General features: G+C 43.1%; 1 protein-coding gene across 2 annotated transcripts in view; it reads right to left on the bottom strand.

The window, feature by feature from the left end:
- Positions 1–124: 124 nt before the first annotated feature.
- Positions 125–20283, bottom strand: part of ddx41 (DEAD (Asp-Glu-Ala-Asp) box polypeptide 41) — a 33772-nt gene continuing 13613 nt past the window's right edge. For both annotated transcript variants that reach the window (XM_078401859.1, XM_078401857.1), the window contains exons 5-17: positions 19710–19770; positions 19424–19560; positions 17337–17409; positions 16135–16288; positions 12847–12983; positions 11813–11975; positions 10624–10755; positions 9484–9555; positions 9023–9119; positions 6565–6714; positions 4434–4505; positions 2272–2382; positions 125–603 (exon numbers count right to left, since the gene is read on the bottom strand). In XM_078401859.1, the coding sequence (XP_078257985.1) occupies positions 467–603; positions 2272–2382; positions 4434–4505; positions 6565–6714; positions 9023–9119; positions 9484–9555; positions 10624–10755; positions 11813–11975; positions 12847–12983; positions 16135–16288; positions 17337–17409; positions 19424–19560; positions 19710–19770 (1496 nt within the window). In that variant the 3' untranslated portion in view covers positions 125–466. The remainder of the gene's footprint in view (positions 604–2271; positions 2383–4433; positions 4506–6564; positions 6715–9022; positions 9120–9483; positions 9556–10623; positions 10756–11812; positions 11976–12846; positions 12984–16134; positions 16289–17336; positions 17410–19423; positions 19561–19709; positions 19771–20283) is intronic.

The raw sequence follows: 20283 nt of genomic DNA on the forward strand, positions 1-20283 counted from the left end.
ATTATTATTATTATTAGTACACGTGACAATAACAAACTAACACCAATACCTGATGTTGGTAGATTACCTCATTGCACTGTGAAAAGGATGGGAAGATGCTGCACATATAATTTTAAAACAGCATTTATTTTCACAAATATATACATTTATAATTATTTGACACCAAACCAAGAACGTCCACCAAGCTACTGAGGATTATTTGAATGAATTGAAGTCTATAATATGATGCAAGTAGATATTAAACATGGCTTGGTCAAATGTTCATCAGTCTCACTGTACAGAAATCACTCGGGATGGACCAAACTGCCCTGCTAAAATATAAAATGCTGTCTTTTACCACCTGCAGGCAAATCTGCTCCTAGTTGGGGTTTGGACAACAGAACACAACTGGTCACAAAATTGCAAGGCAGCCCTCAAGCATCTTGGCATTGTTGGATGTGATGTTGCAGCCACTGTTTGCATGAGGTTAGAAGTCCATTGAGCTGTGAGCGAGGTAATCCTTGCGGCCAATGTTGCTGACCTGCTTTGTCTGCATTGCCTCCAGTTTTGGACAGTCTGTAATACGATGACCCAAACCACCACAAAACGTACAGCCTCGTTCACCTGCACAAGGAAGCACAATTACACATTAACTAACAAAAGCGCAAGTTTATATCATACCATTAAGTCTCTCACAAGAACATCTGCTTCGGCATTGCTTGACAGGTGAGAAAATCCCAATTATGTAAATAAATACAACCATCGGGATCCTTCCCTCACCTAAGCGCGAACAGATTTACCAAAATGAATCAAGGGACGAGGGGTTTAATAATGTGGATGCACTTATCAACGCAGAGGATGTTGAGATGGAATCTGATGATGGTATTTAAATTGATGAAGCCTATCAACAGTGTAGAGGGGTGAAGTAGTCAAAGATTCAGAATAAAGGCAATTGGCAAAAGGAAAGTCTGTCACTGAGGACTGTAAAAGAGAAACATCTTCACCCAGGGGGCACAGGACTTTTGAAATAGAGATTTAGCTCCTCAGTACATTAAAGACTGAGACAGACAGATCTCTATCATCATCATATCATCATCATATCATATATATACAGCCGGAAACAGGCCTTTTCGGCCCACCAAGTCCGTGCCGCCCAGCGATCCCCGTACATTAACACCATCCTACACCCACTAGGGACAATTTTTACATTTACCCAGCCAATTAACCTACATACCTGTACGTCTTTGGAGTCTATGTACGTCTATGTATTAAGGAAATCAAGGGATTCAAGATTAATACGGAAAAGTAGAGCAAGATTAAAGATCAACCTTGATCTTACTGAATGGTTTAGTCAGAAGATTTTTTTGAAACATTGCAAGGTTCCGGAATGCAATCCCAGATGAAGTCAACTGTAATGTTCAGAGGGGAGCTAGAGGAAAGAACCCAAGGCTATGGGGAGAGGAAAGGATAAGTTGGTTGCACTCAGGTAGAGCTGGGATAGATTCATCAGGCTGAATGGCCTCCTTCCATGCCTACGGTTCATCAAACCAAGATGATCTCATCTCACCTTCTCTCAATGCAGGTAGAGCATTTCATCAAATCTTCAAAGACTGGCCATTAAACCCACCCAACTAACTCATTAAACCTATCCATTTATCTCACCAACCCGTCCTGTGTACAGGCAGCGTGTGTTCCATCAACCTTTCCCATGCACAAGCGGAGGCGATCACATCAGCCCCTCCTGTGCAAAGGTGTTTATCCCTTCAATTTCTCCCAAATATTGACAGAATCTATCCCATAAAACCTATGCAGAAACCAGTTTCAAACTTTGCCAGTGTAGAAGCAATAATTTAATACTCCTTACTGCAACTCCTGGTCTTGCAATCGCAAAGGGGTCAGAGATCAAGGTGCTCTCCAGGTTAAGTTTGCCAGAAAAAGAGAAATCGACAGTTTTCCCTATGTGCGTCCTGTGTTAAAAGACACCTAGCAGTGGTAGCCTGCGCAGCATGATCAGGAGTGTTGAGAATGGACCTCAAATTTCCATGTAAAATCAGTGATCTGAAAAATATTCTTTATAAACTGTCACACCCTACATAACTAGAATTACTTTCAGGGCAGCTCTGCATTAAAAAAAAATCAAAGTCAAGTCTCGCTGGGGCACTCTCTGTGCAGGCAAATTGCTGCTGCTCGTGTGGTGCACTGTCAATGCAAGATTTTCTCTCCAGCATTTCAATGGTAACTTCAGTAGAAAGGTTAAACTGACTGCTGTTTGTAACTGATAGGCCAACGTACCTTCGATATCCAGCATGGTTTCATCTCCTGTCTGAAGCACCTGCAGAACAGGTGGAACCTTTTGTTTGGCTTCCAGTAACAGGGCCTTGAGATCCATCAGCACTGACTCATCTGCAAGAGAAACACACATCAACAAACCACATAACCAACAGAAATGTACTGACAAACAGGGCATCAAAGTCATGTGTAAGCTTTGAAAAGCAAGCATTCCTAACATCATAAGAACGAAGCAACCGGATTCCATGGAGGAGTTGAGAGTAGAGAATAGCTTCTCTCCAAGAAACAGGGTGGGAAGAAGTGTAGTCTCGATAACCCCGGGAATCAGTATGTTTGTAATAGACGTTCATTCATAGTCTATCTCCTGTGATGGAGACAGAGAGATGAAAAAGGGGTGAGAGGGGTCCGAGATAGTCCAGGTGAATTTGAGGGCAGGGTAAAACTTAGTGGTGAAGTTAATAACGTGCATGAGTTCTGCACGGGTGCAGGAGGTACCCCTGTTGCAGTTGCCGATGTAGCAGTGAAAAAGCTGGGGGTAGGGCCAGCGTATGCCTAGAATAATTCGACATAACCAACAAAAAGACAGGCATTGCTGGGGCCTATACGAGTGCCCATGGCTACAGCTTTGATTTGGAGAAAATAGGAAAAGTCAAAGGAGAGGTTGTCGAGGGTGAGAACGTTCCGTAGGCAGAGGAGTTTGTGGAGGGAAATTGGTTGGGTCTTTGTTTGACGAAGAAACAAAGATCCTCCTGGTGGGGAATGGAGGTGCAGAGGGACTGAACATCCATGGTAAAAATGAGTGGATGGGGGCCTGGAGCCTGCAGGTTATTAATTCTGCGTTAATTTTTACCAGCAGTCTGGTCTATCACAGCCTTAAGGGTTTATATGCTTTCCTTGATGCGTATGATTGTGCTTGAGATACGTGGTTGTGAGAATTGTGTGCAGGGGTCCCTCCAACCCATTCATCTTTTATTCATTGGACTTTTAGAAGATTTCAATGAGGAAATTGTTTATTCTTTGGTTTTCTTTTAGTTACTTACGATGGTAACAAAGGAGGTTGCAAGTGTGCATTTTTGCTTTGTCTGATCTGCTTTTCAAGTTTGTTTTGTTTTCTTCCTATTTCTTACCTTTTGAGTTGATTTCCAAGTGTGGAATCCAGGTTAAAGTGTAAGAAATATGAGTGTGTCTATTCCGGATATGAAATGCCAACATATCAGAAAGAAATTAGCATTTGGAGAAATTGTGATTAATATACATTTATCCTAGGACCCTATCTTACAAAAAGAGGGGTTTGAAGGAACTTACTAAGGGAGGCAAACAGTCGAGAGAGAACGTGGACTGCGGAGAAAGATAAATTTGGGCATTTGTGAGAATGCAGCAAGCTCTGTCCTCCTCCCTAGCACAGCGACTACCCAATTTCATTACGGGTGTCATGGGACGCTGCGATTCTTTGAAACACTTTGGGTTGTCTCCCAATGTTTCCCACTGTGTACTGTTATGCCTTGAACAAAGTCACTTGTTTGTGAAACTCACCATTGCCCCACGAGATGTTCTTTGTGTCTGTCCCTATCTGATGCGTAAATAAGAGGGCAACTGGGCCCCATGTGAAGCTAGTTAGAGTACAGGTTAAAATTCAAAATTCCCTCCAACACAGCAGTAGAGACACCATTGCTGTTCTAACCTGCAGATTACATCATATGGCTGTGTGGTAATTCACACATCACTGTACCTTAATTGGTACATGTGACAATAAAAGACCTTTGAAACCTTTAAAACTCCTTCTATCACCTCGGGTAACTCAGCTCATCCTGGAGGATGCCAGATTAAATCAATAGAGTAATTCAAATAAAATGTATACTTCAAATTATCAGGAGAACAGGCAATTGCTTCTTGATGTCCTAGTGTTGCCTACTCATTTTAAATAGCTGCACGATTCTAAGCTATTTTGTCCTGAGCAACTCCAATATTAGTCCTTGGGTGGGAAGCCAAAAGAGCAAAGGACCCACAGTTATCAATTGCTTGGCTAGACACAACATGCTGGAGTAAACCATCTTCATGTGTAAACCAGAATCTGCTGTTCTCTCCTATCAATTGCTTGGGTTTGTTATTGCTCAAACTACACTTCCTGCTTCTGTTGAGGACTAAAAGTCAGAGGCACTACTTACCACAAGCTTTGTTGATAAAAGTTGTTGCTATTCCAGTTTTCCCTGATCGACCAGTACGTCCAATCCTGTGAACTGAATATTGGGGAGGTGTTCAGATTAGGCTACAGGAACAGTGCTGGACAGACAGCATCGGAATGTGTTAATGAAACACAGAGCAAACGTTACACTGTTGCATTGTGGAAGCATAAAGGGAAGCTTGAACAGAGAATTTGCTGTTGAGGGGAAAGAATTGTTATTCCCCAGGACCAAGACCTTAAACTAAAAGGGGAAAGTAAAACAAGGAAAAAAGATAATTTCAATGTGATAGGACATAAATAAATAAATCTAAAAAGAGAAGAAAGTGTGTCTTCTTTTATGTTTTAGTTTAGAGATACAGCGCGGAAACAGGCCCTTTCAGCCCACCGGATCCACGCCGACCAGCGACCCCCCAAACCCCCCTGCACATTAACACCATCCTACACCCACTAGGGACAATTTCTTTTACATTTACCAAGCCAATTAACCTACAAACCTGTACGTCTTTGGAGTGTGGGAGGAAACCGAAGATCTTGGAGAAAACCCATGCAGGTCACAGGGAGAACGTACAAACTCCGCACAGACAGCACCTGTAGTCGGGATCGAACCCGGGTCTCCGGCGCTGCATTCACTGTAAGGCAGCAGCTCTACCGCTGCGCCACCGTGCCGCCCTTAACTTACACAATAAATAGGTAGCAGAGACTGCAATTCCTACTTTGTGGAACTTCGGGATAATTCCTGTAATCCGTTGGATCTTGTGTAGATAACCACCACCTGAGCTCTAGGGCAGGGTTTTCATGTTTATGCGGCAGTTGGAGATATTGCTGCATTAAAGAGGTGTGGCGGTATCAGGGAGTTTTCTGGACGAGACATTCCTTACACGCACAGACCTGAGGACAGTGGCAGGGTGCCCATTGGAAAGGGCAGGAAAATAATCAGAAACTACATTAATAGTTTTTGGCAGGGGCTTTTTTCTCCACGAAGGGTAATTTTTTTTATGGCAACATCTTGAAGGAGTGCAATTCAGAACACGGCACCATGCAACGCGCAGGGGAAAGGTTTGAAATAAGGTGGCCATAGGGGTTTCTCAGTCAGGGGCACAGACAGGTGTCAGGCACACAGACAGGTTACATTTTAACCTATGCCACTGCAGAACTTTTTATTCCACTGCCTTCAATTTTACTAAGAAGCTTGTTGGCTAATGACTTTGTCAAATGCTTTAAAACAAAATCGGTGTACATCACATCAAGTTCTTTACCCTCATTGATACTGTTGACTTCTCAAAAATTTCTTATTAAGTTAGATGAACAAAATTAGCATTTAATAAATCTATGCTGGTTTTTCTTAATCAATTCATACTTATCCAGATAAAGGTTTCCCCACAGTTGACGTTGAACTGTGGTATCAACATGTACATGGAAGATTATGTCCAACAACTTAGCCATTTCCATCCCTTCGCAATGTAAGATGCTGATCTAGATAAGGTTAGTCTAGAGCACTGCAGTGGACTCGCTGCCCCTCAGGTTCTGGAATCCCAGGCTTGAGCCGAGTCAGTTGGAGGTACTTTCTGCCACAAGGTCAACATAGTGTCTTGAAGTTCCCACACGCCACACAGATTGCAGGCCATAGGTCTCAGCTACCCATTGCTTATCTAGGAAAGTTTGTATTTGTTCTCCATCAACTTTTTTTAGATATGCCTAACAATTTATTACCCTGACTGAACTAGCCGGGCCTGTGTTTTGTCATCTGAGATTCACAGGTTTCTCAGTGATTAAATAATGGTTATTTAACAATTAATGCAAGGTTTGGTTTTTAGGTTAATTGGCCTCTGTAAATTGCCTCCAGTTTGTAGGGAGTGGATGAGAAAGTGGAATAACATAGAAGGAGTGCGAGTGGGTGATTGATGATCGGTGTGGGCTCGATGGGCCTGTTTCCATGCCGTATCTCTACACTAAACTAAAGCAAGTCTCAGTTTTGTTTTAGTACCAAACAATACCCATCTCCTGACTTCACAGGATTCTCTTGGTTACCAAATTCCTGTTTTTTTTACACCTAGTAGAGCCTGTGTGAAAAACCGCATTCAATGCTAAGCATTCATACAATTGATGCTTCTTACCGTAATTCTCAATTTCCTCAGGCATATCGTAGTTGATCACATGCTGAATATTTGGGAAGTCCAAGCCTTTTGACGCTACATCAGTTGCCACCAGCACGTCCTTGTTACTCTCCCGGAACGCCTCAATTGCCTTAGTTCGCTCCTCTTGGTCTGGAATGAACCACAGTTGGAACAAGTCCTTTCAAACCTGCGGCATCAACATCAACTCACCTACACAACACCAGACTTAAAGATAGCGGAGTGAGGGGGTATGGGGAGAAGGCAGGAACGGGGTACTGATTGAGAGTGATCAGCCATGATCGCATTGAATGGCGGTGCTGGCTCAAAGGGCTGAATGGTCTACTCCTGCACCTATTGTCTATTGTCTAATGGTGGAAACAAGGAACTGTTGATGTTGGTTTATCAAGGAAAGGTACATAGCAGGAAGTGGCAGCGCTGCGCAGGAGCTGCGGCTCACCTGCAGTTCGTTTGTCTTTTGTGTTTTTTGTCTTAATTGTAGTGTTTAGAGGTGATGTAGTGTTTTTTGTGGTTGTGTACTATGTGTGGGGGGGGGACTGTAAAGTTGTCTCTTCCGAACGGAGACGCGACCTTTTTCTGGGTCGTGTCTACGTTCCGGCTGCGGCCTACCATCGGCCAAACACCAGGAGCTGGCGGCCTCCAGCTGGGACCATCTGGGGCTCTGGTTCGCAGAGCCCACGGACCGGACTTACCATCTGTGGAGCTGGCTTACTCAAGCCAAACTTCCTTCATTAATTAGTCTTCACAATGGAAGATTTTCTCACAATTACTTGTATTTATTTGGAATATCAAATACGGTAAATGATCCAAGACACACAGCAATGATGAACGAACAAACTGACAGGACCACAAGAGCACATGTAGGCCTGATCATCGAGATGATTAGGAAGGTGATGAGGGGCTAAGGAAAGGAACTCCAGTTTAAAGTAAAGCCACCGACGGGTAGGAATTAAAATTTGGGATACAGAGGAGGCTTGAAATGGAGAAGGTCAAGAATATCTGCGGCAGGAGAAACAGTTAGCATTTCCCGTTGAAGGTCTGTCAGCTCTGAAGAAGGGATTTTGATCTGATATATTAATTTGTTACTCTTTCCACAAATGTTTCCTGACCTGCTAATCATTTTCTGTATTTATTTCAGATTTCCAGCATCTGCAGCTTTTAGATTTTTGCTCAGACCAAAAATGTTTTCATTTTAAAGAGTAGGAGCAGCACACAATCTAGGCTCCATGGATGTGGTAGAACACACTAACCTGGGTAATGCAAAGGGAAGCAAATGGTAGCAATCAAGAGTTCAACACTATTGAAACCCTGCAGGGTAACAGAAGGTGGAGAGACATAGGAGGTGTGAGACAATATTATTGGTTAAAATCATGGAAGTCCCCAAGATGTTCTACAAATGCATAAAAGGAAAGGAGATTGGTCCTTACAGAAACCAAAAGGCAGTCTGAGCAAGGAGGCAAAATGCAAGTGTAAAATTCTGAATGAACAGTATGTACGTCCGTTTTCATGGAAGAAGGGCACATTGAAAGGTCTGACTTCTTTAAAAGCAGATAAAAGGCAGTCCTGGATAAAGTGTTGCAGGTTCTAAACGAGGCAAGATTATTTTATTATTTTCTGATGATCTGTGGTCGCAGGTATGGGCCCAGAGGACTGGAAAGTTGTTGATATGTTTCCAATATTTTAAAAGAGAAAAAAGGTCGGCCTCTGATTGTAAGCAAGCAAATTAATTGGAATGTTTCCAAGAAATTGCCGAAGTTAGCAATTTGAGGGGCAAGAGTTAATGAATAATATTCATTAGGGATTTACGAAGAAAGGATTGTATCTGCGATCAACTGATATATTTTTTTTAAAAGGAGATAACAATTTAGGATAGAACAGATGGGATAGCATGCATGGACTTTATCAAGGCCTTTGACAAGATCTCACATGACAGATTGATTAAAAGTATAAAGACATTGGGATCTTAGGGAAATGGTAAAATGGACTAAAAATTGATTCAGTGTCAGTAAGCAAAAGACAACAGTCGACAATAATTTAGTGATTTCAAGGTTGGTGCAGTGGGTTCTTGCAAGGCTCAGCATTGGGCTCCATGTTCTCCAGGGTGTATGGAAATGAGGAGGACTACAATGTCACAGTCATTATTAAATAGTTTGGTGATAACCAAAGTAGGCCATGTAGTTAATGTGGAAGGAAGTTCTAGTCTACATGATATCTGTAGATAGCCACAAACGTGGCAAGTGCACTTTGATCCAAAAAAGTGTGAGGAAAAGCAATTCAGATGTTTATTTCCATCATTATTTGAAGGAAAACTTTCAATTTCTTCTTCCCTGCTCTTCTGGTGTTGCCTAATGAGCTACACACCATGGGCTTCATTGCCTCCACAATCTTGCCAAAACACCAATTTCAGATGTGAGGGCAGACGATGTGTATCGGGACTCACCTTTCCCTCCATGTATGGCGACAGCTTCCACACCCTTCAGAAGAAGGTATTCATGGATGGCATCCACATCAGCTTTCTTCTCTGCAAATATCAACACCTGAAAAGGTACATTGAAGCTGGCCATTAGATAACAATTCTGCACAAAGTTTCTGAGGCATCAGGAGCCCTGGTTTCTCTTCATTCCCCAGGATTGTGAAAGTAGATAAATGTTTCTGTTTCTTTTACTGACTGAAGGAATGCACGTTCATTCAGTGTTAAAGAAGCAAAAAAAGATTTTGTTATTTTGACTGAAACCTCAGATTCCCTGGTTTAAGAATACACAGACTAGGTTGACAGTCTGTAGATCCATATCCAAAATACAATGCTTCATCATATTTCATAGGGTCACACAATCAGGGATTGGATTGGCCACTCATTACCCATTCCACAGGTGCCCATAATAAAAAAGGTAATTCCATTACCGGAGGTGGAGTCTTCTGCAGACATTCCAATAGGTAAACCATCTTAGCTTCTTCCTTCACATACTCGACTTCCTAAACACAAGGAGACATGATTTATATTGGCAAGCACTAAGAGAAAACTCGAAAACAAACCTAAATATGAGCTGAGAAGCACATTGTGACTTGTGGGAAGGCTCCTACAACTCAATGTATTAGGTTCCAGATATGTAGGAAAAAAACTGCAGATGCTGGTTTAAATCGAAGGTAGTCACAAAATGCTGGAGAGCGGGTCAGGCAGCATCTCGGGAGAGAAGGAATGGGTGACGTTTTGGGTCGAGACCCTTCTTCAGACTGATGTCAGGGGAGGAGGCAGGACAAAGATAGAATGTATTCGGAGACAGGAAGACTAGTGGGAGAACTGGGAAGGGGGAGGGGATAGAGAGGGAAAGCAGGGACTATCTGAAGTTACTTGGGGATTGGAAGGGGGCAGGTCAGAAAGGTAAGCACGGGTTAGGGAATGGGCTGTGGGAGAAGGGGGTCGGCGAATTGAATAGGATGGTATGGAGTGGTACAGTGGGATGGGCAGGGTGAGTCAGAGGACAGATAGGGGAAGAGAGCAGGAGAAGGGGCAGAGCTGGAGGGGCAGTGGAAAGTAGAGATGGGGAAAGAACATTGGCAAGTGGACTAAGATGTTAGGGTGAGAGTGGGATGGCGGGAAGGGGGGGATGCCTGGAAATAACGGAGAACGATAACAGAAGAGGAACTCAGAAGAAATAGTGAGGAAAGTGAAGGAGAAAATGGAGGGAAAAATGTGGGAGCTTCAAGGAGATGGAACCCCAAGACAAGGTGAACCAGGATCCAGGTGGGGACAGAGAAATGAAGGGGAAGGCGAAAAGTCAGGAAGGAAAGCAGAAAAATAAGAGAGGCGGTGGGGCAGCGGGGCAAGGTGAGCAGTTCATAAGCTGGCGAAAGCTATGAACTGACAGGAGGGAAATGAGAATAAACTAATTTTTCGTTGACATGATCACGATGAGATGAATTCACTCTTCCAATACCATAAATCTATAAAACACCATCAATAGAAAATCTACATCTTGCTGAGAAATTGAAGCTTTGAGAGGTACATAGTCAATGCACCATGTTTGATCTAATGCATCTCACCTGGATCACATCAAGGCTGGCAGCCCCAGCCCGACCCACGTTGATGGTGATGGGCTTCACCAGGGCACTCTTGGCAAAGTTCTGTATCTTCTTTGGCATTGTGGCACTGAAGAGAAGAGTCTGCCGTTGGCCCTGCAGGAAGATCAGACACAGAAGAAAGAAAAACCATTAAACTAGGCGCAGTCAATACTCTCACAAGACCCACTCAGGGAGAAAGCTTCTTTCCCAAGACCTCCTGTTAGGAAAAAGAGCAATAGTTCGAGAAAAATAGTAAACTGCTGGAGGAAATTAGCGGATCAGGCAGCATCTATGGAGGGAATCGACAGATAACGTTGTGGGTCGATAGCCTAATTCAGTCTGAAATGTTGTCTGTCCATTTCCGCCATAAATGCTGCCTGACCAACTGAGTTACTCAAGATTCCAGCATTTACAGTCTCTTGTGTCAATGGCTCTGGAATGGCTGACTGAATACACTCAGAAACGCACTGACAGGAAGATACAAGGACCCAATGTTTAAATCTGTAATGGGAGTGGTGGAGACTCAGTAAGAGAAATGGCCAATGCCATAGTTTGGAAGAGAGAAATAATCAAAGTAATGACCTGCATAATCACCAAGCAAACCATCCTGAGCAAAGAGCAAATAATCAAAATTCATTTTTTTAAAGTGGCCAATCCATTGTTCGCAGGGTGGGGCTGTCCATTGCACCTGAGGTGTAGTGAGCCACTCCCTTCTGCTCTGAGTGCAGAGTATATTCATACATTGCATCTTTGCAGAGGTTGGTTATTTATATTCGGGCAGCATGGTGCAGTGACCTTAGTTCAGGCTATCCGGTTTATTCTCTTTTTGTTCAGGGAGTCTCGACTGGTTAAACCCCTTTGCTCACAAGACTCTGGTTATTTATTATTGAAGTGTGTTGAAAAGACTGAAGAGATGGTAAACATGTGACTAAGTCTACCAGGAATCTTCTGATGCCAATTAGAAATGGGATATCACCTGACGCAAATGTGTAAATTTAATTCAGATCTTAACACATTTCCCAGATCACCACGGAGCAGACTTCATGGGCCGAATGGCTTAATTCTGTTCCTAGGCCTTATGATCTTAAGGTGTCACAGTTATTTCTGCTTGAGACAAATAGAGTGCTTATAGTCCTTTATTACCAAGAGCTTTATCAGAATAAGCTGTTACCTTGAAATAGGAAAAAATGGTGCGGATGTCCTCCTCAAAACCCATGTCTATCATCCTGTCGGCTTCATCTAGTGCCAGGTAACGACAGATGTCCAAGCCGACCATCTTTTTCTGCAGGAGATCCATCAGCCGTCCAGGAGTGGCAACCATCATGTGCACACCTCTGCCGGGTTACACGTGTAACATACCTTCAATTCCCGTGTGTGCTGAGAAACTTCCTCACACAAAAATAAGAGCCAGTTCCCTCCAACCATCCCCACAGGTGGTGCAGCCACTCGTGAGTGTGCAATCCATCGCTCATGACATTGAGATGACATTCCCAACCCCCCTGGTATGTCACTATTGCCTGGGGTCACCGCGTCACCCCAAGGACCCGTTATACTCTGAACCCTTCCAACTTCCTCTGTGGGATTCAACATTTCCCCTGGCCCCAAGATCTCAATGAATCACAGTGCAAGCATGAGAGACCAAACAGCCTACTCCTGCTTGTGTTCGATTTGTTCAATCCCCTTCCCCTGCTCAGGATTCAGATTGACACCACTTGTCCCCCAGGGCACGCCCTGCTCTGGCCCATGATTCCGCATTCTTGAACTGGTAGCTGGGTAGGGCTGCTCCTCATCTCCCTGGCTAATATCACTTATTTATCCAACTTAACTGAAAACTTTATTTGGGCTATTTATCTCCCGCTCTGTGAGAGGTCTTGTCAAATCCAAATCTCGTGTTTTACTCCCCCCACTAAACAGAAAAGATGCTGCCTGACCGTGGCGTCTCTTTGGGTGCTTGTCCAGAAAAAGATCTATCATCCAAATAAAACCTTTTCATTGTACCTCGGCACATATGACCATAATAAACCAATACCAATAGCAGTTATCTTTGCCATCCTTCATTGCGTAGATCTTTTTTTTTTAACCTTTTCCTATTTACAAAGGGTATTAACTATGTTTCAAGGGAATGAACCAGTTACATTCTCTCAGTATTAGGATAGGGCATGAACTGGAAGGACTGATAGTGGCCTACAGAATCATTGTACATACTGTTTGACAACCTCCATCTGCTCCTTGATGGACATGCCACCAATGCAGAGTGCGCAGCGAAGCGGGGGAAAGCCTTCCTCTTGCAGCAAGTTGCAGTAATAGTCGATAATCCCATGGGTCTGTCTCGCTAATTCTCTCTGCATTGGAAGGAAGGGAACATTTTATTTAGCCTACAAACATTCAGCAGAGCATCTTACAAATATCAATACATCTCCAGTTACTAAAATACATTATTTTCCATAGTAACAACTGTTTAACTTGCAGAAGGTCACAAGAGTGGAATGTGTACAGTGCATATTGCAATGGCCTGAGGTCTTTGAGATATGACCAAGACAGTCAGTTGCAGGGGATGAGATGCCAGCTGTGAAGATGCGACGGGTCGTGGGAAATGCAGAAGATTTTGGCTCTGATAGGAATTTATGCCGTAGCTGATTGGATAAAAGTATCTTTTAATTTGCTGTAAAAGTCCTCAAAGAATTCTCAAATGGTATCTCAAGATAACAAAACAAATACCATGTCCTAGCAGTGTTCAATGAGTTTTAGTCTGTGACTAACTTACTCTTTACCCACAATGGGAGTGTTAAAAGTGTCAGAGGGGGCTTTACTTTGTAGCTAATTATTCTGTACCTGCTTGGAACTGTTTGATGGAATTCCAGAGAATCACCTTGCTTTTTGCCTTCAATCAAACACTCCTGCTGTAATTTACCCGAATTATTTGGAATTTATTGGTACAATTCTGCTCAATGAAAAAAAAGTCCAAAAGTGTAAATGGTGATTAATCCGATGAGAAAGATGAAAAAAATGTCTACAAGAATCAGTGCTGGGACCAATGTCATTCAATTTACATCAGAATAGTCAAGGACAAATTTATTTTAGAGACTGGGCAAGCTAAGTCAAGTCAATTTTATTTGTATAGCACATTTAAAAACAACCCAAGTTGACCAAAGTGCTGTACATCAGTTCAGGTACTAAGAACGAACATACAACGGCCCACAAACATAACAGCACATACATAAACAGTTCACAGCGCCCCCTCAGAGGGCCTCAAACGCTAGGGAGTAGAAATAGGTTTTGAGCCTGGACTTAAAGGAGTCGATGGAGGGGGCAGTTCTGATGGCGAGAGGGATGCTGTTCCACAGTCTAGGAGCTGCAACCGCAAAAGTGCAGCCACCCCTGAGCTTAAGCCTAGACCGTGGGATGGTCAGTAGCCCCAAGTCAGCCGACCTGAGGGACCTGGAGATAGTGATGGGTTAGAAGATTTTTGATATAGGGGAGCCAAGCCCGTTTAGGGCTTTGTATGTGAATAGGAGGAGCTTGAAGTTGATTCTGCACTGTACTGGGAGTCAGTGGAGAGAGGCCAGAATCGGGGTGATGTGGTCCCTTTTATGGGTACCCGTCAGGAGTCTCGATGCGGCGTTTTGGACCAATTGCAGGCCGGACAGGGATGATTGGCTGATCCCAGTGTATAGGGAGTTGCAGTAGTCTAGGCGGGAGGAAATGAATGCGTGGATGATTTTTTCAATGTCGTCAAATTGGAGGAATGGTTTGATTTTAGCTATTGTACGAAGCTGGATTTTACCACAGCGTTGACTTGCTTGTCAAATTTTAATGCAGACAACATTACAACAAAATTGGGTTGTCTCTCCAGGAATTCGGTGGTTTGATAAGATCCACCAGTGGTGGTTTGACACCATTTTAAACATATTCTAAGAGAACCTCTAGGGTAGATAGAGAAAACGAATTTCTCTGTTTAGAGAGTCCAAGATTGGGGGATTCCAATCAAAATAAAAAATCAGTCCTGGTCCTTTGAAAGGCAAGGCAAGGAAACACTTTATCACAAAATGCGTTTGAAGTTGGGGCAAAACCAGGCAAGTCTCAGATCAGTCTTGACCTTGTTTAATGGTGCAAGAGTCCCAAGGAGTTAAATTTATTCCTCTTCCATGATCACATAAACCAATGTAAAAACTGCAGTTTATATCAACTTAAGAGTGCAGAATGAAAGAAGACATTACACAAAATTGAGCTGTAGTTTTCTTTGGGAGGAGAGGGGTACAGGGAGGATGGATGGAGGTCGGGCAAGGGCAATGGCTGAAAATCCTGTGGTAGTGGAATTAACAAAGAAAAGTGCATTCCAAAAATTAGAAAACTTCTAGATTGGGTATTTAAATGGCAAATGAACTTAAACTATCCTTTAGACAATAAGCACCTAGATAGGGTGACAGGGCCAAGAAATACAGGAGAACGGATCCTTTACAAGCAGAAACATTCAAAGCATTCAAAAATATTAAGAGCATTGGGAACTGCTTACAGAATGGTAGAATTCAAAACCAGTGATGCTAAATTCATTCAGCATTTAAGTCCTGGCCTGGATGCATTTTCAGAGCAACGAGTATAGTTCTAGTTTCTAAAGAAATGGGCATAAGACTGCTAAAGAAAGCCCAAAAAGTAAGTTAAAATGCAGATTCCAGAGCCGAGATATTATTGTTATTAGGAAGGATTTAAAAAGCTGTTTTCTTCTTTAAAGTGAAAAGATTTAGATATTTGATAGAACAGTTTAACATTATAAATAGATTTGACAGAGTGGTTGTGGAATGTTTCTACTTGATAGAGAATACAAATAGTGGTCAAAATACGAGGTAACATATTGAATCAAACAGAGAATCAGGGAGGAATTTCTTTACTTAAGAGAAAGAATGCAAAACTTGCCAGGAAGTGATCGAGACAAGAGGCTTTATATATAGTATAAGAAAATAACTGCAGATGCTGGTACAAATCGAAGGTATTTATTCACAAAATGCTGGAGTAACTCAGCAGGTCAGGCAGCATCTCAGGAGAGAAGGAATGGGTGACGTTTCGGGTCGAGACCCTTCTTCAGACTGAGACTTTAATGCATTTGAACAGAAAATGGATAACAGCAGTTTTTAAATGTGAATGTGATAACTGTCTAATATCTCCGCAGACATGGGTCTGTCCAGATTGCTCTTTGAGTTGCTACTTATTGAGCTCTATATTTAATTTTCAATGTATTCAATATTCAGTGTATCCATATATTCAGCATCATCTAGGGAGAGGAATGGGTGGCGTTTCGGGACGAGACCCTTCTTCAGACCTGCCCCCTCCCCTGTCATCAGTCTGAAGAAAGGTCTTGACCCGAAACATCACCATTCCTTCTCTCCCGAGATGCTGCCTCTTTGTGTTGGTGCCAGTGATTTGCCGACTCGAATGGCTTCCCCTTAAAACATCTCGGTAGAAGAGATCAGGCTCTCTATGGAGAAGAGTGGTACTTACAGATGGGCAAATTATGAGTCCATATGGACCTTCTCTCTTGGAGAATGGCAGCCTTTTTTCCTGTTCCTCGCAGAACATGATCATGGGCAGGGTAAAAACCAGAGTCTTGCCAGACCCAGTAAACGCAATGCCAATCATATCCCTGCCTGACAAACTGAAACAAGCACAACAAGTTAGAGAGATGCAAATACCAGGTCAACTCCAGCACTTAACCCTACCCAGTATGAATGCTAGCCAAGGTCATTCAAATATTGCTGCAATGTGCCCCCTTAAACACAGTCCTCAGGAATGGATTCCAGGGGTGCTGAAAGAGCTGCCTAATATAAAAAATATTTTAGAAACATAGAAAATAGGTGCAGGACTAGGCCATCTAATATGATCATAGCTGATCATCTAAAATCAGTACCCCGTTCCTGCTTTTTCCCCATATCCCTTGATTCCTTTAGCCCTAAGAGCTAAATTCAACTCTCTCTTGAAAACATCCAGTGAATTGGCCTCCACTGCCTTCTGCGGCAGAGAATTCCACAGATTCACAACTCTCTAGGTGAAAAAGTTTTTCCTCATCTCAGTCCTAAATGGCCTACCCCTTATTGTTAAACTGTGACCCCTGGTTCTGGATCTCCCCAACATCGGGATCATTTTTCCTGCATCTAGCCTGGGGGTGGGGGGGGGGGGGAGGAGGGGAGGGGAGGGGAGGGGGGGGGAGGAGTGGGTGCTGCACCAATGCAGGAGAAGTTTGGGCCCAAACACTTGGTCTCGTGTTGCTATAAGATCCCCTCTCATCCTTCAAAATTCCAGTGAATACAAGCCCAGTCGACCCATTCTTTCATCGTATGTCAGTCCTGCCATCCCGGGAATTAACCTCATGAACCTACGCTGCACTGCCTCAATAGCAATAATATCCTCCCTCAAATTAGGATACCAAAACTGCATTTAATACTTCAGGTGCAGTCTCACCAGGGCCCTGTACAACTGCAGTAGGACCTCCTTGCTTCTATACTCAAATCCTCTTGCAATGAAGGCCAACATGCCATTAGCTTTCTTCGCTGCCTGCTGTACCTGCATGCTTACTTTCAGTGACTGATGTATAAACTCACCCAAGTCTCATTGCACCTTCAGTGTTGGACATAAAAGCCCAGGAATCCCACTGTTCAAGTTCCCCTCCTATAAATGGGTGCTCCCTGCACGATCTCTGTACTTACACAGTTGGAATTCCTTGGATCTGAATGGGAGTTGGATGCAAAATCCCCTTCTTCTTCAAGCCTTTCAGAATTGCTGGAATCAAAGTACCAAGAACTTCACCAGGAATACATGGTCAAACACAGGTTAGGTGTAGCTTGAATCCCATAAGCCCAGAGACATAACTGCGAGTGACAGCGGCAGCATATTATTGTAAGCAGTATAATGCAGACCACTCAACAACTGGTCTCCAATACCCAAGAGAACATTTACCTTTGAATAAACATCTCAATTGAAAAGAACTGTTACCTTCAGGTTCATGAACAGCTTCTTCCCATCAATCACCAGATTCTTGAACCATCCTGCACAACCCCAACTATGGAGTTCACAGTGCATATGACAATTATACATGCTTGAATCTTTATAATTGATCTGTTGTAACAACATTTCTTGACTGATGTTGAAATTAAAAACTCAATGACTGGGGCGGGGGGAAACCAGAAGTTCACTTCAAACAAATTTCACTCAGATCAACAAACTACCACATGGCAATGCAAACACAGCTTCTTGCTTGCACACCATAAAGAAAGCTCTCCGGTGTCACAGTTCTGGTTAGAACTGTTCTAAGCTATATGTATAATTAAGTGATCAACATTCCTCACAATTTAAAATGCATGTGTTCAATGAAATGCAATGTGTTCACCATACTTGAACAAATTTAACAATCCATTCCCACACCAAGACCACTATTTAAACAGTGCAATGCCACAGGGTCTGCTGTGAATGCTAATGTTTGTTGAGTTTTAATCAGTTTTTTTAAAAATTGGATTGGATGCCTTGGTAACAGAGCTCAGGATTATGTACACAATATGAAACTATCAGGCTTCAAGCTGTTTTCAGTACGGTGTAGGCCATTTAGGATTGAAATTTAGGATGAGAGGATCTTATGGAACCATATAAAATTATTAAGGGATTGGACACGCTAGATACAGGAAACATGTTCCCGATGTTGGGGGAGTCCAGAACCAAGGGCCACAGTTTAAGAATAAGGGGTAGGCCATTTACAACTGAGATGAGGAGAAAACTTTTTCACCAGAGTTGTGAATTTGTGGAAAACTCTGCATCAGAAGGCAGTGGAGGCCAATTCACTGGATGCATTCAAAAGAGTTAGATAAAGCTCTTTGGGCGAGCGGAATCAAGGGATATGGGGAGAAGGCAGGAACGGGGTACTGATTGTGGATGATCAGCCATGATCACATCGAATGGCGGTGCTGGCTCGAAGGGCCGAATGGCCTACTCCTGCACCTATTGTCTATGTAGCTATGTATCTATGAGAGGAGGACAAATTTCCTCATTTGGAGGCTGCCAAATCTATGGTATTCACTGTGGCAGAGGGATGGAATGGATCAGTCACGGAGTTATTTCAAAATAGAGATCGATAGATCTGTGAACATTAAGGGCTCATGACATATGTGGATAGCATAGAAAAATTGCATTGAGGTCAAAATTTAATCAGCATAATGGCAAAAGGTGGAGTAAGATGGAAGAGACTACTCCTGCTCTAGTCTCTTATATTTTTACCTGATAACATTGGTAAACTGACAACATGGATGGAACTGAACATCTCAATTGAAAAGAACTGTTACCTTCAGGTTCATGAACAGTAAGTACAGCCTTCTCAGAGATTTATACAACATTATGTGCATTTATGCATTCATTGAGAAGTCAAAAGGTGGCAAGGCACACGCTGAGGAATTAGATGGGCATTAGCTGGGCTGGGCTCCAGCACAGTTCTGAGAAAGTACTGTGTGGCTGGAGATGTCTTGTTTTAGATGCATTATACACTGGGGCAACAACAATTCCATTGCAATCTTTGTCCCATCTAATATAAATTCCTCAAGCAACATAACTCAGATAGAATAGCTGGGTATTATATTACTATTTGTGGGGTTTGCTATGATCATTCAGGTTACCATGATTGCTAGATCACAACAGTGACTACACTTCCAAAGCCTGTGATCTTCCTGAGGCATCAAACTCTTGACAACTCCCGGCAACCCATCAAGGCCGGGTAACTATCTCCTTCCCATTTTGGGTTCATCAGGCTTACCGGGCGGAAATTTCATCTCTTTGAAGTGTTTGACAGGGCACGGCAAGCCTTCCCCCTCCACCAAGATGTGATATTTCTTCCGCACTCGCTCATTGCGAGCCTCGGGCATGGAGCGTATGTACCGAGGTGGGTTCCAGCTGCAAGGACAGATGCACGATACAGGTAATCCAACTTGACCAACAGGTCACCGCCTCCTCCCCCCACAACCAACAATTTCCAGAAACCGGTTGTTCAACCTGCACCAACTAACAAAATCCAGAATAATTCAGTCAGCACATGTATTTACCTGGTTTTGATTGGGTCATCGTAGGTTATACCCTTGGCCATTTCCTTTACCGACATCAGAGCTGTAATTGAAACAAACTCAGTTATTATGGGAATCAATAAATGCCAATCATGGGCAAAAATCTTATAGCTCCCCCACCCTCCCCACACACATAATCACCCCAAAATCAGTCCCGAGTTATCTCCACCCAGACAAGAAGTGGCCTGGTACCATCTTGCCTAGAAGTCTTCCCCTGGTTCTTTGTGTGTGTGTGATATTCTGTCACTCTCATCTTTCTCTTCCTTATCCTGCTCTGGCCCAGGTTGTTTGTCAGTTCAACATCTGCCACATCCTTACGTTCCACATCTAACTTAAAACGGTGATTTTCCGGTGTACCGACCTAAATCACCCCAGATAATTCCAGCCCCCCTGATTCCTACTCATCACTGACAGCGTGCAGCGTAGGTTTACTAGGTTAATTCCCGGAATGGCGGGACTGTCATATGTTGAAAGACTAGAGCGACTAGGTTTGTATACACTGGAATTTAGAAGGATGAGAGGGGATCTTATCGAAACGTATAAGATTATTAAGGGG

Source organism: Rhinoraja longicauda, chromosome 6, assembly GCF_053455715.1.
Source record: "Rhinoraja longicauda isolate Sanriku21f chromosome 6, sRhiLon1.1, whole genome shotgun sequence".
NCBI lineage: Eukaryota > Metazoa > Chordata > Chondrichthyes > Rajiformes > Arhynchobatidae > Rhinoraja > Rhinoraja longicauda.